The following is a 16,201-nucleotide window of genomic DNA, read 5'->3' on the forward strand; positions in this document are numbered from 1 at the left end:
CCCCTTCAGTGCAACCCCAATCCACACAACTTCCCCTTAAATCAAAGGACAGAAACAGGTCTGTTCCAAAGTCTTTATTATTATCATCATCTTTAATTTTCAAAAATATAAATAGGTGTACGGAACCCTGGTGCCTGCACGGTCCCGGGGTGAGGAGGGGATAGGGACGGGGGAGAGGGGACAGCCCACCCACAGGGGGAGTGTACCCACCTAGCCCTGCCAGGTGGACTCCTGCCAGGTAACCTGGCACAGTCAGGTGACAGGATGCTGGAGGAAGAGCCCTTGGGGAGCAGGAGACCCTTGCCAGCTTTCTGGCCCAGGACCCCCAGGTCCTTTTTTAGCACATTCCACTGTGGCTCCGGTCCTGGTTCTGATTTCTTCAGGTCCCTGGGCTTCTGCTCCTTACAGCTCCTCTGATCCTTCCTCCCACCTCCCTAGCTCTCCTTGGAGATGAAATAACCAGCATTGCACTGCTCTCAGATAAAGTCAGGACACACAAAAATAATCTTCTTTATTTAACTTACCCCTCCCTCTCCCCTGTCCCTGCTCTGGTCCCCGGAGAGGTGCGGCCAGAGGATGAGGCAGTCTCAAACCCAGTCTGGGCTGTGGCACACTTGCTTTGCTTTGGCATTTGGGGGACACATGAGATGCAGTTTTGGTGATGGGGATGCACTGTGGGATTCACTTTTTCCTTCTTTAATGGGATTCCCTAATGATAGAAAGCGGCAGCGAGGACACCATATGGCGGGACGCGCTGTCAGCCAGTGGGTGGGCTCCTGGGCTCAGCATCTGGGTGCTCCCATGGTTCTCAGGGGGCTGTGCTGGCTCCGCTCCTCTGCAGGCTCCGTGAACTCCGCTTCTGTGCTCTGCGTGTGTAGGCGGCAGCTAGGGAGAAAGGAAGTGGGTCATGGGGGTCAAGCCGGCCCCTCCCAGTGGAGACAGTGGGAGGCTCCACTGCTTCCCGGCTCCATCTGTCTCCAAATATGTTGGGCTGAAGGGAACCAGACTGCCCACCCCAGGAAGGTAGTGCTCACGGTCTGTGCAGGTGATCCGCGGCTCCTCCCAATGCCCGCTGGGCTGGCACCGGATGGTGGGCACGTGACGCTGGATGAAGCCCTCCGCACACTGGTACCTCACCAAAGAGTTGATCTCGTAGCGTTCCTTCTTCCGCCCGAAGGTCCTGGCATGCTCTACCACGGGGGGCTCTCCACAGGCCACTGGGAGGCAGGTAGCTGTGTGTCAGGCCCTCAGGGCTCTTGGGCAATGATCCATCCCAGTTGTGACAGGTCTGCCTGGGGCCCAGGACCCCTGCACCACCACCCAAGCCTGGCTGCCAGTAGGTAGGCATGCTCTCTGATGGAAAGCAGCAAGAAGGGGTTCTCAAGAGGAGATATAAGGGAGGGAAAGACTGGGCAAGCTGAGCAGGCCATGACTGATTCTCCATAAACACTGTCAGCATTGGGGAGAATGGCTCTCAAGGCCAAGGATGTCAGGTGACAGATTGTCCCTGGCAAATCCCACTCTGATGCACATGCGAGGCCAAAGAGCAGGCTTCCAGCCCAGGGGACCTCGTGTGACAGCCTGTGGCCCACGTGTACAAGGAGTTGGTTGCAGCTACCTGTGCCCCTCACACTCGCTGCCCCATGTCTGCCTGTTCTGTGTCTTTCTGCCCATGACCCTCACACACTCCCCACCCAATGTCTGCCCATCCTGTATCCGTCTGCCCGTGACCTTCACATAGTCCCCATCCCATGTTTGCCTGTCCCGTGACCCTCACACACTCCCTGCCCCATGTCTGCACATCCTTTAACACTTGCACGTTTCCTGTCCCATGTCTGTCTGCTCATGACACACACTCCCCGCCCTGTGTCTGCCCATGACCCTCATACACACTCATCCCGTGTCTGTCTGCCCTTAACTTCCACATACTCCTCATCCCATGTCTGCCTGACCCATGCCTATCTGTGCATGATCCTCACATGCTTCCTGTCCTTGCAGATGGTCTCCAGAGAAAACCTGCCCTGGCTGATGGCCTTGGGATGCTGGGAGGGGCCCCTAGGGCAAATGAGGAGACCCATCAACTAGAAATGAGGGCTGTGGCCTCGGTCACACAGATCTGCTCTTTTCTCAGGGATCCTCTTTCCCTTCATCCTGCCCTGAGGCTCCCAGGCCTGCCTACCTGTGCCCTTTTTGCATGTAAAGGGCAGGTGGTAATTGCAGGGAACGTCATTCCACTCGCCCTTCTCATGCCAGATCATCACCACACAGTCCTCCCCGGTGGCAAAGAAGTTGTCAGGCTGGTTAGGGCGCCAGTTCTCAAATTGCTGTAGGCGGGAGAGAGGGAGTGAGCTGTAGGCAGGCACCCTGGCTCCACTGGCAGCAGGGCACGGTCTGGTTGGGGTGGTCTCAGGTGTGTGAAACCCACAGGCCCTCAGACCGCATGTGCCCAGGCCTCAGAACTAGTAAGGGTCCACAGCCCCACTTTCTCCCCTCCCTAGCGCCTTAGGACCGGACAGTCCAGCCATGAAGCAGGACTCTGCTGTCTGTCACTCCAGGACTGAGAAAGGCCATGTCCTTCCAATTTGGTTGCTGCATACCCCTAACATTGCTTTCTCTAGGGAGCCCTCCCATGGCACACAAGGGACTTCTCTGGAGCACTTGCATTTCTGTATGGGAGGATCCTGCTGTCCAGCACTCCCAGCAGGGAGCTGTCTCCAGAAGCAGAGAAGGGAATACTGAGCCCCTGCGCATGAGGGGGCCTGGCTCAAGAGACATTCTGCTCCGCCTTTGATACTGCTCCTGGTGGAGAGTGTTGTCCACACCCCTCTTCTGGGCTCCCAGCAGGACTCACCAGGAGGTGTCCATCTGACCAGCGAAAGTCTCCCTCAATGGTCCTGTCATTGAGGCCAATCCACTGGTAGTCCTGAGCATTGTCTGCAGAGAAGGGTGGGGTTGAACTTGTTACTGGGCACCCTTAGGTGTCTGAACAGCTGGAGCTTCGAGGTAGCAGGCAGTGGGGAGGGAGTGGAGCTCCCTGGAGCAAGCTGCTGGGCCCTTGCAAGGCCTTAGACTGTCCGGCCACATCCCTGGCCAGCAGACAGGTGACAGCCACAGGACTGCAGCCAGGGCTGCAGGCCCCAGAGAGCCATCTCCTCTTGGGAACTCGGCCCCAGGAGCATCTTCCACAACTCCCAGCCCCCCTCCCCACACGGCCTCACTGGGCACCATCTGCCCACGGTTGCATCCAGCCTGCAGCACTCACTGTTGACAAACTCCTGCTCCTCAGGCGTGACAATGCTGCTCAGGTGCGACTGCTGCTCCCGACACCGGCTCTCAGCATCCACCCAGGTCTCACGGTCGGGAAAGTGGCGATAGCAGTGGCCCTGGAACTTGATCCAGCCCTCCTCACAGACCTCTTGGTCTACAATACAGGCAGGAGTTTGAGGGGGCTGGGCCAGCCAGGTTGGCTGAATGTGCCAGTCTGGGGGCAGGTCCCCGTACATTCACCTCCCCCCTCAGCCGGCTGCTCCCCTGGGACAGACCTGCAAGACTGCAAAGGATCCTGCACTCCCCACCTTAGGTGCTAATCCCCCAGACTCCCCAACCCATCCCACCTTAGGTGCTGGTCCCCAAAACAGACCAGCAAGGCCTGATTCTCAGGAGCTGCTGTGTGGGTGCCCACCCTCTGGGGAAGGCTAGGGTCCATTTCTTTTCCTGATGTCCCCTGCCCCCTGCCAGCCTTCCTCCTGGGGCAGAGTCCAGCAAGTCAGGTAGAAGTGGAACGTGAGAGGTCATGAGGGACAGAAGGGAGAGGGGAGCTCCAGGATGCATATATAGGCAGCTGATGTAGGCAGTGTTGGGCAGAACCTGGGCGAAGGCACGGGCATACTACAGAGTCTGCTTTGAGCCCTGAGCTGTCCTAAGGCTTCGAGGCCGCAATAGGAGCCACTTGGTGAGACATACCGGCCCACAGGCAGGGGGGTCTGGGGCCCTGGTGTTTACTCTGTTCTAGAGGCAGACAGGAAGACATGTTTCTTCCTGAAGTTCTCAGCTCTGGCCAAGGGGCCAGCAGCTGGGACAGTGGGGAGTGGCTCTCCCTAAGACTACCTTCCGTGACTTCAAGCTGGTGTTGCTAAGCAGAAGTTTCGAGAGCTTGGCAGATGCCAGTCAGGCTTCCCTGTCTTAGCTGGCATGGAGCTGGGCAGAGGCAACCCCAGGGCCCCTCTTCCTTAGTCCTAGAGCTTCCCAGGTGGAGAGCCGCCCTCCCCGATGGGCAGAGTAGAAGCCATGAACCCAGCTGGGCTGCAGGGCAGCCTCCAGCCTGGGTGTTGCAGAGGCCTTGCTGTCTCAGGGTGGGAGGACCAGTACCTGAGGGGAAGCAGTCCTGTGCAGTAAGGATGGATGCTTGGCAGGGCTGCAGGAGAGACAGCAGGGAGAGTGGAGGCAGAGAAGGGTGGCAGGCGGCAGCCTGAGAAGAGAGCAGCAGAGCAGTAGCTGAGGAGCTAGCCAGGCATCCCTGCCACTCCCCAGGCCACAGAGGAAGCCAGCCCTGTGAGCATGGGAATGCCATCCAGGGCAGCCTGGGAGGCTGGTGCTGGGACACCTTAGTGTCCGAGGGTTGGGCAGGCAAAGCTGGAGGTATGGGCACTCTGCCGGGCAGGGGGCATGCGGGTAGGGACTCTAGAGAAACAGAAGCAGGGAGGCTGGAAGAAGTGGCAGGGTCAAGGCCAAGGTGCATGGCCCTGGACGCTCCACACTGGTGGGACCAGGCACAGGGCCAGCTCTGCAGCTGCATTTGATCTGTTCTGCCCAGCATAGATCCCTTTTCCCAGGCAGGGAAGGAGCTGTCACCCATGTGCACACTCTAGGCCCTCTCCCCTGTGGCGCCCTAGAAAGTTCACTCCCATTCTGCCCAAGATCCCACACACCTGTTTCTGGGGGTTGAAGGTAAGATTGGAGGGCGGTAAGTGGCCTGGGAGGAAGGGGTTAGGCCTGAAGCTCCTCCACCAGCTGGCACTCCTGGCAGTGCCTCCAAGGAGTGCATCCCACACAACTCCCTCCCCATACTGCCAGGAGCAGTCTTCTCAGGAGTCTCCACAACCTTCTGGAAGTTGCTGGCTGTCCAAGCTGAGTTCACCCAGATGATCTTGAACCCTCACTCTCCTGCCCTTTGGCAGGGACCATGACCACCCTCTTCTCTGAGCTGGAAAGACACTTGGAAGCCCCCAGGTGAGAGATACCAGCTCAGCTAGCACAAGGCTCCCTAGGGCAAAGGGTTCTGCTGCCCCTTCCAGACTTTTTTCTGGCCAGCCCTTGACTTTGCAGTGTGGCCTGGCTTGACCACCAGCTTTCCTGGTGATGATAACAGGGTGATGTGCATAACAGGAGCTCTCAGGCAGCCCAACTCTCCTGCTTGCCACGGAGAAGACATAGGGAGCTTGGCCAGGGTGGCATGGTGGTTCCCAGGCTGCGGAGGGACTCAATGGGCCATGAAACAGGTAGACACATGCTTGTGACCTGCTGTCCATGCTGTCCATGGCTGCCACTGGAATCACTCCCACCCACAGCTTGCTTCAAGACAAGCATAGGAAATTCAGCTCTGTGTGCTGAGCCTGGCATGTGTGCCGAGCCTGGCATGTGTGCCACCCTAACTCAGTGGCAACACCAGTAGCTCTGGGCCAGGGAGGACACTGTAATGGTTCCCACAGACCCAACTTCCAACATGCAGGCTGGGTCAGTCAGGATGGCCAGTGCCTCCGAGGAGGGATTCCAGGAGCAGAAGTGGGAATTGGCTGTGGTCCCTGGGGGCCCCTTCCAGGGCCTGTGGTCTGTGGTTAGAGGGAAGGGTGCAGGAGGAGGAGGGGTGTAGCAGTTAGTGACATTAGCTGAAGCAGAGACGGCCGTACCGATCTCACAGAGGTCCCCTCCGTAGCTGGGAAGGCATAAGCATGTGAAAGAGTCGGCGGCATCCACGCAGGTGGCTCCATTCACACAAGGGTTTGAGAGGCATTCATCCATGTCTGCAAGAGACCAAGGGCCACTGTTAGAGTCCTGTGGCCAGCCCTGGGCTGTCCAGAGCCCTGCAGGGGCCTGGCTGGCTTTCCTAGGAACTGCCGCTGCCACCATCTTAGGATTCTGATCCTGAGTCTTTCTGGGTTCCTCCGATGTATGTGACTCCTGGCTGGTCAGCATGAGATGGTGGAGCCACGCTTCTCCATGGCCACAGAACTGGTGTTTGCCAAGCCAAAAGCTCTCCACGAGCAAGCATACAGCTCCTTTCTGATGTCTTCACTTGTGACTGCTTTTAGGAGCCTTGGGGTCTGACTGGCTGTGAACATGGCCATGCATTCCTGAAGCTGGACTAGATGCCCTTTCTCTCTTGGTGTCTCCTGCAGTCAGGAACATGGAAGGAAAGAAGGCCTGGTAGGCAGAGAACAGACCACAGCCAGTGTGCACAGGTGCTCCTGGAGATACGTCGGAGGGCTCTAGGGCAGATAATCTTGCCACCTTTGGCAGATACGGTTTGAGAAGCTGGTGAGGTGCAGCTGGCATCTTCATCTTGTGAGGGTAGAACCCCAGCCCAGCCTTGGGGAACCTCTGCTGAAGTAAGGCCACGCAAGGTGGATCTCTGGGAGTCACGAGTCCCAAAAGGGCTCCATCCTGGCCAGAGGGAGACAGCCCTGGAAGCCAAGGGGGTATTTGGTAATGACGAGCCTGCATCCAGACAGGTCCCTATCATCATCCTCTCAGGTGAGCTGACTTCTGTTCTAGCACTGTGATGTGCTTCCAATAAACTTGTACTTAGGACTGGAATCGATGAGTTTTCACCAGCGATTCGACGTGATACATGAGGCCTTCTATTTGAGTCTGAGAAACTTGGGAAGTCTCTTTTGTCCTCTTCCTATTTGTGTTCCAAGGGCTCCTGCTGGGTTTTTCCTGGGTTCCCTCCCTTGGGAATGCGGTTATTCTGAAACTTCTCTTGCCAGAAATCTGACAAGATCTTGCCCTGTATGGGTTCTGCCCCCAAACAGGTGCCACAGTGTGAGGTGGGAAGATGCTGTGCCTGGGCTTATGCAGTCCTCAGGTCTGAAGGGTTCCTGGGGGCTTCACCTGAGCAGTCAAGTCCTGTGTTGAGATGGAACCTCCGAGAGTAACACATTTCACAGCTGTCGTGGGAAGTGGGCAGGCACTTCCTTCTGAGTCTTCAAGGTGCAGACACAGGAGACATCTCTGGGCCAGAGCTGGGCTTGTGCTGTGGGGGGCCTGGAAATACCCTGTACTCGGTGTTCTGCTTCTATCTTTGAGTCCGTGACCATCTCAGGACGCATCTACCACAAATGGGAGACCGACAGTTCCGAGTTTGGAACTGTTCCAAGCAAAACCAAAGTGCATGGGGAACCAACTAGAATCCCAGCATGCACTTGATTCCATTCCCAGCATGCAGCAGGACTCCCGGCAGCAGCAGTGGCAGCAACAGGTCAGGCCAGTGTACAGGGTGGAAGCTGAGACTTCGGTGTTCTGCTGTCCATTAGTGTCATTACAGGCGTGGGGAGCACTGGGCAAGGGTAGTCAAGCAAACACAGGCGCTAAAGCAGTTGTACAGAGCAGACACAGGAGGTGAGCCAGACAGCAGCTGGGTACTGCCCATTGTCCCAGAGGCTCCTTGCATCCCCATCCCCAGGCTGCAAGGGCCCAGGAGGCAGGATTCCTCCTCTTCTGTGTTTGTCCAGGGCTCAAAATCTTAGAATGTGGCAGGGATCAAAGGGACCAAGTCTGGGTTCAAAAGTTTTTTTCCAGCAGAGTCCTGGGTTCAGAGATGAGAAGGAAAGGAAGACCAGAGAGCTAGAGGGTGGGCTGGGTCCAAGAGGGGTTCCTGGGTTGAAATTCATATCAGTTATGCGTTTCTTCCCTGCCTCTCCCCCTCTTCCTTTGACTTAAGAGCCCCTCTGGCCTTGCATGGCTTTGGTCAACTATGAAAGGCAACTAGGACATCTCTGGGCTTATGGGACCCAGGGAAGTGTCGGGCATGCTTGCTGTGAGTGCTGAGTGTGAATTCCAGGTAAGGTGTTGGTAGATGAGGGGCAGATGAAGGACACTGGATCATGGACCCACATCACAAAGAAAAGGCAAGAAGAACCCTCCTAGAGCTGGAGTCAGGGGCCAACTCATTCACATTTTCTCCACAGCCCAGTGCATGGGCACTTTTGGGTCACGAACAGGAGAGGACCCAAGTGAAGTGGTGAGTTTGGGGTACACAGCAGAGGAGATACAAGGGAGAGGCAGGAGTGAATCTGGAAGCTGGGCCAATGTCCCATGTTGTGAAGAAACACTGGACCCTCCACTCCTCAACATCATATCAGCTCCAGCACCAGCGCCCTCAACATCATCATCTTCATCATAAGTGTCAGCTCCAGCACCCAGCACCATCATCATCATCATGTCAGCTCCAGCACCCAGCACCATCATCATCATCATGTCAGCTCCAGCACCCAGCACCGCCATCATCATCATGTCAGCTCCAGCACCCAGCACCATCATCATCATGTCAGCTCCAGCACCCAGCACCATCATCATCATGTCAGCTCCAGCACCCAGCACCATCATCATCATCATCATCATCATCATCATGTCAGCTCCAACACCCAGCACCATCATCATCATGTCAGCTCCAACACCCAGCACCACCATCATCATCATGTCAGCTCCAGCACCCAGCACCGCCATCATCATCATGTCAGCTCCAGCACCCAGCACCATCATCATCATGTCAGCTCCAACACCCAGCACCACCATCATCATCATGTCAGCTCCAACACCCATCACCACCATCATGTCAGCTCCAGCACCAATGCCCTCAACATCATCATTTTAATCATAAGTGTCAGCTCCAACACCCAGCACCACCATCATCATCAAGTCAGCCCCAGCACCATCATCATCATGTCAACTCCAGCACCCATCACCACCATCATGTCAGCTCCAGCACCAATGCCCTCAACATCATCATTTTAATCATAAGTGTCAGCTCCAACACCCAGCACCACCATCATCATCATGTCAGCTCCAGCACCCAGCACCATCATCATGATGTCAGCTCCAGCACCCAGCACCGCCATCATCATCATGTCAGCTCCAACACCCAACACCATCATCATCATCATCATCATCATCATCATGTCAGCTCCAATACCCAGCACCATCATCATCATCATGTCAGCTCCAGCACCCAGCACCACCATCATCATCAAGTCAGCCCCAGCACCATCATCATCATGTCAGCTCCAACACCCAGCACCATCATCATCATCATCATCATCATCATCATCATCATGTCAGCTCCAATACCCAGCACCATCATCATCATCATGTCAGCTCCAGCACCCTCATCTTCATCATGATGTCGGCTCCAGCACCAGCACCCTCAACATCATCATCGTGTCAGCTCCAGAACCCAGTACCATCATTATCATCACATGATTATGTCAGCTCCAGCACCCAGCACCATCATCATGTCAGCTCCAACACCCAACACCATCATCATCATCATGTCAGCTCCAACACCCAGCACCATCATCATCATCATGTCAGCTCCAATACCCAGCACCATCATCATCATCATCATCATGTCAGCTCCAGCACCCTCATCTTCATCATGATGTCGGCTCCAGCACCAGCACCCTCAACATCATCATCGTGTCAGCTCCAGAACCCAGTACCATCATTATCATCACATGATCATGTCAGCTCCAGCACCATCATCATCATCACTGAGCAGGCACTGAGGAATGTCGGGACTTCCATGGCCCTTTCCATACTAATTCAAGCAAAACAGTGAGTTTGTCCCTGAACCATACTCTTGGCAATATATCTGGCTTTGGGGAGGAACTCTTAGCACCCAGAATAGGGGATGGGAGCAGAGATGTGCAGACAACCCTACGCCTCCATCTGGAAGAGGTCTTGCTGAATCTCGCCTGGGTCAGAATCCAGGATCCACCAGTGGGAGAGGATTATGCAACTCCTAGAAAATGTGAAAATAGGAAGCTCTATCATAGCAGTATCTTTCGCTCAAATGATATTGATTCAAGGGCTTGCCAGGCATGGAGACTGCTATAAATCGTCCTCTCCAAGTGGATCAGTCACTGGACAGCTCTGTCATGCCCTGGGAATACTCCCCTGGGAAAGGAGAAGCACGGAGAAGCAATGCCGTCCCTGTACAGACTCAGAGTCAATCAGGTTGGACCACTCCGAGTGTAGCCAGTCTGTGACACAGAGCAGGGCTCTAAGAACAGCCTGGCCAGTTCCAGTTTGCTTTAGGACACATTTCATTAAGCTACAAAGTATGCTGACATTATTTGTACTATTTCAAGTCTTTCAAATTTTAAAGGTTAATCTTGAATATAACCTGAATATCCTGAATCTGCCTGTGGACTGTTCTGCCAAGTCAAGAAAGCATAATTTGCATTTTCACTTGCAGTCCTCGATTATCAATTGCTTCAAAAACCTTTCCCACAGATGAAGCTGTCACTGAAAGTCATCTCCTCTAGAGGAAGAGACAGTGTCAGAGATCCAGACCTAGAAAATGGGAAGCAGCAGCAAGTCAAAAAGCTGGCGTCCTCCCAACAGGAACCTAAAAGACGGCCACACAACACAATGATGACTGAGGACTGGGTGTGAGGCCGGGAGAACTGTGCTTTTCAACCTTGTTGCACCTAAGACTCACCAGGGATACAAACAGGTCTTGTTAGAGAACCAGGTGACTCTAAGACCTCAGGATGACAGTTAGGTCAGAACTCAGCACCCACAGGGACACATGTTAACAGAAGTGGAGGAACTGCAGCTGCTGCCCAGTGGGTGGGCACAGCACAGTGCTGCTTGGGTGCTAACAGTCAGGACTCATTGAACAGCTGTTCATGTTGGAGTCAGAAGTACTAATAACTTATTGAGACACTGTTTATGAAGTACTAACTGAACAAGAGGAAAGTAATGGTCAAATGGCTTTCTGTGGGGTGAAATGTAGCCTCTAACCCCTTTATGAGGTAGAATTTTCACTGGGATTCAAACATTGCTATAAGGCAGAGGCTGCATTTTTCTATCTATGGCCCCTGGAGGATATGGGTCTCGATTTCTCTGATGACCTGTGGTCCCGAGTCCAGTACAAGACCATGGTAATCGTTCATGGAAACCATTCACTACCCAAAGTCCTGCTGTGAGCATTTGAACTTGAAACCCTGAGTTTATGCTGGGCTGATCCTCAGGGATGCTGGAGCTTTTCTTCACTGGAGAAGTGATGGATGGGAAAGGGAACCCAATTTCATGAGCTCTTCTGGCAGATGCCACCCAGATGATCCGGACCCTCACCCTAGGCTCCACATTGGAGTCTCCTGGGAGTCATAAAAGTCCCAATGCTCAGCTCATGGAGTCATGTCAACCAGGACATGGGGGGTGGGTCCAAGGCACTCATAATATTTAAAGTTGAGAACCACTGATCCCCGAGTGTGGACAGGGAAAAGAGAAGGCTGGGTTGCATTCTGAGTGGCAAGTTAGACCCACTTGCATGGCCAGTTCTGTCCTGGCTCTTGGAGGACAGAAGCCAGGCTTCTGTAACTCAACAAACCAGTGAATACAGCATATCTTAATCCAGTCCACCCACTAGTACAGCCAGATCATGTACTCAGCTGCTTCTGTAACTTTTGTCTCCAGCATCACTCTTCTGCCTCAAATATCAGAATGAGAAGCAGTTACTAAGACTGCAGCTCCCCATCCTGATTGGTGGCAGAGGGTTTAGGTAGTAGTCACTGAGGTACCATGCCCCAGCGAGACAGTGTTCCTGGGCTGAAGTTGGCATCTTCCAGTTCCCACATGTGGGCAGAGGTGACCCAAGGGAGCATAGAGGGAGTGCCTGTCCACCCTCCCATCAGCCCATCTATACATTCACTGTGCATGTGCCATGTACGTAACACAGAATATACAATGGGTGTGTGCGTGCGCGTGTGCATCACAGGGCTTTTCTTCTTGTGCAACAGAAAGGCTGGAGATTGGCTGCCTCCTAACAGATGCTTTCCTGGGGTTCATCTCTGCAGTCTTGCCATTTGTCCTAGGAATGTCCTTTTGTGAAGGATCTGGAGTCTTGCTTGGCTTAGGAGATAGGTTGCTGATAAGGGCACTGGGTGATAGAGAGACATAACCCAGGAATATGAGCTTGAGGGTGACTGGCCATTTTTTCCTCCGGTGTGGTAAGTTAATGAAAGGATAGCTCATCATGGCCACAGGCCTTGGAAGTGGTCACACAATAACAGGTGAGTTCCAGGCATCCTATCTCCAATCAGAGGTTCCTCAGGCTCCCTCCACTTATTCAACAGGGTCCTGGACCCAAGGCTGAGAACAAATAGGCTCAGAGAGCAGGTGTCCAGAGATGTGTGCTACAGGTCACGGCTGCTCTGAGCTGGATCAGAGTGATTTTGGGTTTCCTTCGGGACAAAGTGGGGTGTGGACCCTTGTCAGATCCAAGAACTGAAGGATCTCAGAGTCTGTCCCAGCAGAATTTAGTTTCCTTGATGTGCGAGCTCTCCCTCAGAGTGTGCCCAGCAAAGCAGAAGAGCACGGCCAGCTATCTTCCATCTTCACCCCCAACTCAACATTTTGTTGAGTCCCAAGTCCTATCTTTGGCATTTAGGCATATTTTTGCAGTATATCCATAAAATAATCCTTAGCTTGAGATGAAACTCATTGCTTACAATCTCAACTACTGAATTTGGCTTTTTCTTCTGAACTGTCATGCTACCCAACTGTTTGGGATGATTAACCATGCTTCCACCCCAACATACTCACCTCTCCTTCCTAGCCCGCCTCTCCTTCCTGGCTTCCTCACAGCTTAATTGAGTGCTCCAGCCTGTGCTCCTTCCGGGCAGAAAGGAGCCTGTCCAGTATCCATCCCTTACATCCCGTGGCCAATGAGGGACTTACCTATGTCACAGTGCTCGCCAATGCGGCCAGGTGGACACAGGCATGTGACATGTCCCTCCGTCTCCTGGCAGGTCCCAGCGCCACAGGGCTCCTCAGCACAGGACCTGGCAGGGGCTATGACCCCAGGAGAGAGGCTGAGCATCAGAGACCCAGCAACCTGGGGAGCCGCTCAACCTCTGAGAGCTCGTACAAGCTGCAGCACAAAGCCCCTGCACCCCCCTTCAAGCCTGGCTTATGGTCAAGCTGTCTGTGGGGATTCAGTCTCTCCTCAGAACTGGGAAGGGGATTCTGCCTGTGAAAGCTCTCTCAGTACAGTGGCAGGTGCAAGGGATCCAAAAGCAATGGGAAAGCAACTAGCGCCCGTGATTGTGTTGCTGTGAGGCATGGCAACAGCACAGGGGTCCCTTTATGTTCTGGTCTGAATGGGGACACTTCACAGCTCCTTCAGCAGGCAGGCCTCAACTCTGCACAGAGTGAATAACGGGGTCACTCTTTCCAGTGCATGAGCAGAATTTCTAACATGACCTAAATTGGCACCTTCTCCCTCCTGCACTGGGGGGATGGCTGGATTCCCACAGAAACGTTCATGGGATCCAAGACTACTGTGATGTCTGCCATCACACATCTTTGTAAGTTTGCATTGTGTGCCACAGTGATGCTGAGTGCTCACTTGTTTTCTCTGCATATACATTCTGTTCAATGTTTTAGTTTCTTGTAACTATAATCTCAAAGAAGTCACAATCTCACTCTTACCTGAGGCCCAGCTTAAAGCTATACTGGCTCCTACTAGTACTATCCCAGCTGCCTGCAATCAGAACACCCAAACATTCTTATAGGTAACAAAACCCAGCAATACCTGCTGCAGTTGGCCTTGATTCACCTGCCCCATCTGGAGAGCTTTGGACAGGAGCATCTGTTGGAGAGGTGGCTGTTTTGGCTGTGTCTTCTAAGTATGAGGGGCTCGAGGACTTGATGTCCAGGTGGGCCTCTGTGGGATGCTGGGTCTGCTCAATCCACTCAGCCTCCTGGGCAGTGGTGGTCTCATCCACCAATCCCGATGTGTGACCGGACAGGTCTCCACTCACTTCAGTGATGTCTCTGGAGGTGGTAGGAGTGGCCGGAGGTAAGCCTGAGGTCTCTGTGCCTGCACTGTAAGTGAGTGTCGACTCTGCACTCTCCTCTGGGGAAGCTGAGTCCTTTGTGGAGCCTTCCTGAAAGGCCAGGGTGCGACTGCTCCCTGGCAGGCCCGAGGCATCCTCCACACCAGCTTCAGGGAAGGCAGAAGTGGCTTCACCAGCATCTGGAGATCCAGAGGCTTCGCCACTGGCTTCAGATGCAGCAGGTGCCCTTGTCCCAGGCTCAGGGTAGGCAGACAGCTCACTGTGAGATTCTGGGACTGAGGATGCTCCTATCCCAGGCCCAGGCAAGGTTGGTGCGATTCCACTCGTATCCCCAGATGCAAGGGCTTCCCCACTGGACTCAAAAAGCGGGGGCACATGTGTCACAGGGGGTCTCTGGCCAAGTTCTTGAGAAACAGTTGGTTCAGTAACACCCTCCATGAATTTAGACATGATCAAAGTAACTTGTGGAAGTCCTGAGACCTCCCCACTGGTGCTTGTGACTGCAGAAAATTCTCCACTCAGGTCAGTGGTGCTAGGAAAGTCTCCACTGGAATACGGAGAGCTTAGAGGCTCCCCACTGGGTTCTACCAGCCCAGACTGCAGCCCACTTAGGTCCAGAGATCCAGAATGGTCTACATTCATGTCAGGCACTCCAGAATGGGCACCACTGAGTTCCAAAATGCCTGATGGACCTTCTCCTGCTTCTTGGGCTGTTGGAGTCTGGGTTTCAGATTCCACCAAAGTTCTGTCTATGAAAGAAACAGTGGGAAAACCAGATGAAAGTCCACTGCTATCAAAAGCTCCTGAGGGCAAGCTGCTCCCAACCTCAGTTGCAGAGGATTCACCACTGATCTCAGCTGCTCCACTTGTGAAACCACTGAATCCTGGAGCCAATGGTGTAAACCCACTGGAATCAATTGTCCCAAAAGATTGTCCACTGGCATCAATGATCTTGGATGAGCCCAACACATCTGTCTCCCCAGAAGGAAGACCACTGAGTTCTACAGATCCTAACCTTTCTTCTTCCTTAAATGTAGTAGAGGTCACTTCAACCAAACTTGTGTCCACAAAGGTAATGCTGGAGGATTCTCCACTGCCACTCATGGCTCCAGAAACCAGGCTGGGGATTCTGGGAGTCAAGCCACTGAACTCTGGCGAACCAGATGGCTGCCCACTTAGATCTCCACTCAGATTGTTTGTGACAAATGGCTGACCACTCCCAAAAAGAACTCCAGACACTTCTCCACTGATGACTGATGTTCCAGAGGACAGTCCACTGAGCTCAGTCACTCCAGACATACCCTCGCTGGTGTCAGAGAACCCTGATGGCTGTCCACTGACAATGAGTTCAGATATTTCCCCACTGGTGTCAGGAGACCCTGATGCTCGACCACTGACCTCAGTCACTCCATATGTATCTCCGCTGGTATCAGGAGACCCTGAGGCTTGACCACTGAGCTCAGTCATTCCAGACATTTCCCCACTAGTGTCAGGGAATCCTGATGGCTGTCCATGGACAATGAGTCCAGACTTTTCCCCACTGGTGTCAGGATACCCTGATGCTTGACCACTGAACTCAGCTCCTAAAGGGAGTCCACTAGCTCCCCCACTAATGTCCAGCCCACTGAAGGGCATTCCAGATATTTCTCCTGCCCCACTGATGTCAATGGTTCCCCTCCCTTCCAGTTCACTTGCACTGGTGGTTGTGATCACTTCCACCAATGTAGTATCTACCAGGGAGACAGTTGGGAACCCAGATGGAAGTCCACTAAAGTCAGGCAGACCAGAGGAGGGGCCACTTTCAAGGTCCACTTCAGAGTACTCTTTACTGTATCCCGAGGGAAGACCACTTGTTTCTGGAACTTGCCCACTTCCCAAAGTTCTGTCAAAGTCCAAGGCTCCGGATGCAGATGCCACCAAGTCTTCTTTTCCAGAAGACAATCCACTAAGGTCCTCAGCTCCAGAATCTAAGGTCTCTAAAACTTCTCCAGAAGGAAGTTCAACTAGGCCCCCTACTCCTGAGGCAGAAGTCTCTACAGCTTCCCCTCCAGAAGGAAGTTCACCAAGGCCCTCAGCTCCTGAAGTAGAAATCTCTAGAACTTCTCCAGAAGGAAGTT

The 16,201-nt window shown here is 53.7% G+C and overlaps 1 protein-coding gene across 1 annotated transcript in view; it reads right to left on the minus strand.

Moving 5' to 3' along the window:
- Positions 1-700: 700 nt before the first annotated feature.
- Positions 701-16,201, minus strand: part of ACAN (aggrecan) — a 28,705-nt gene continuing 13,204 nt past the window's right edge. The window contains exons 13-20 of the mRNA XM_040969299.1: positions 15,483-16,154; positions 13,820-15,365; positions 5,907-6,020; positions 3,263-3,421; positions 2,852-2,934; positions 2,180-2,324; positions 1,035-1,217; positions 701-885 (exon numbers count right to left, since the gene is read on the minus strand). Of these exons, the coding sequence (XP_040825233.1) occupies positions 809-885; positions 1,035-1,217; positions 2,180-2,324; positions 2,852-2,934; positions 3,263-3,421; positions 5,907-6,020; positions 13,820-15,365; positions 15,483-16,154 (2,979 nt within the window). The 3' untranslated portion in view covers positions 701-808. The remainder of the gene's footprint in view (positions 886-1,034; positions 1,218-2,179; positions 2,325-2,851; positions 2,935-3,262; positions 3,422-5,906; positions 6,021-13,819; positions 15,366-15,482; positions 16,155-16,201) is intronic.

Source organism: Ochotona curzoniae, unplaced genomic scaffold, assembly GCF_017591425.1.
Source record: "Ochotona curzoniae isolate NIBS_2020 unplaced genomic scaffold, NIBS_Ocur_1.0 scaffold_4701, whole genome shotgun sequence".
Taxonomy (NCBI): domain Eukaryota; kingdom Metazoa; phylum Chordata; class Mammalia; order Lagomorpha; family Ochotonidae; genus Ochotona; species Ochotona curzoniae.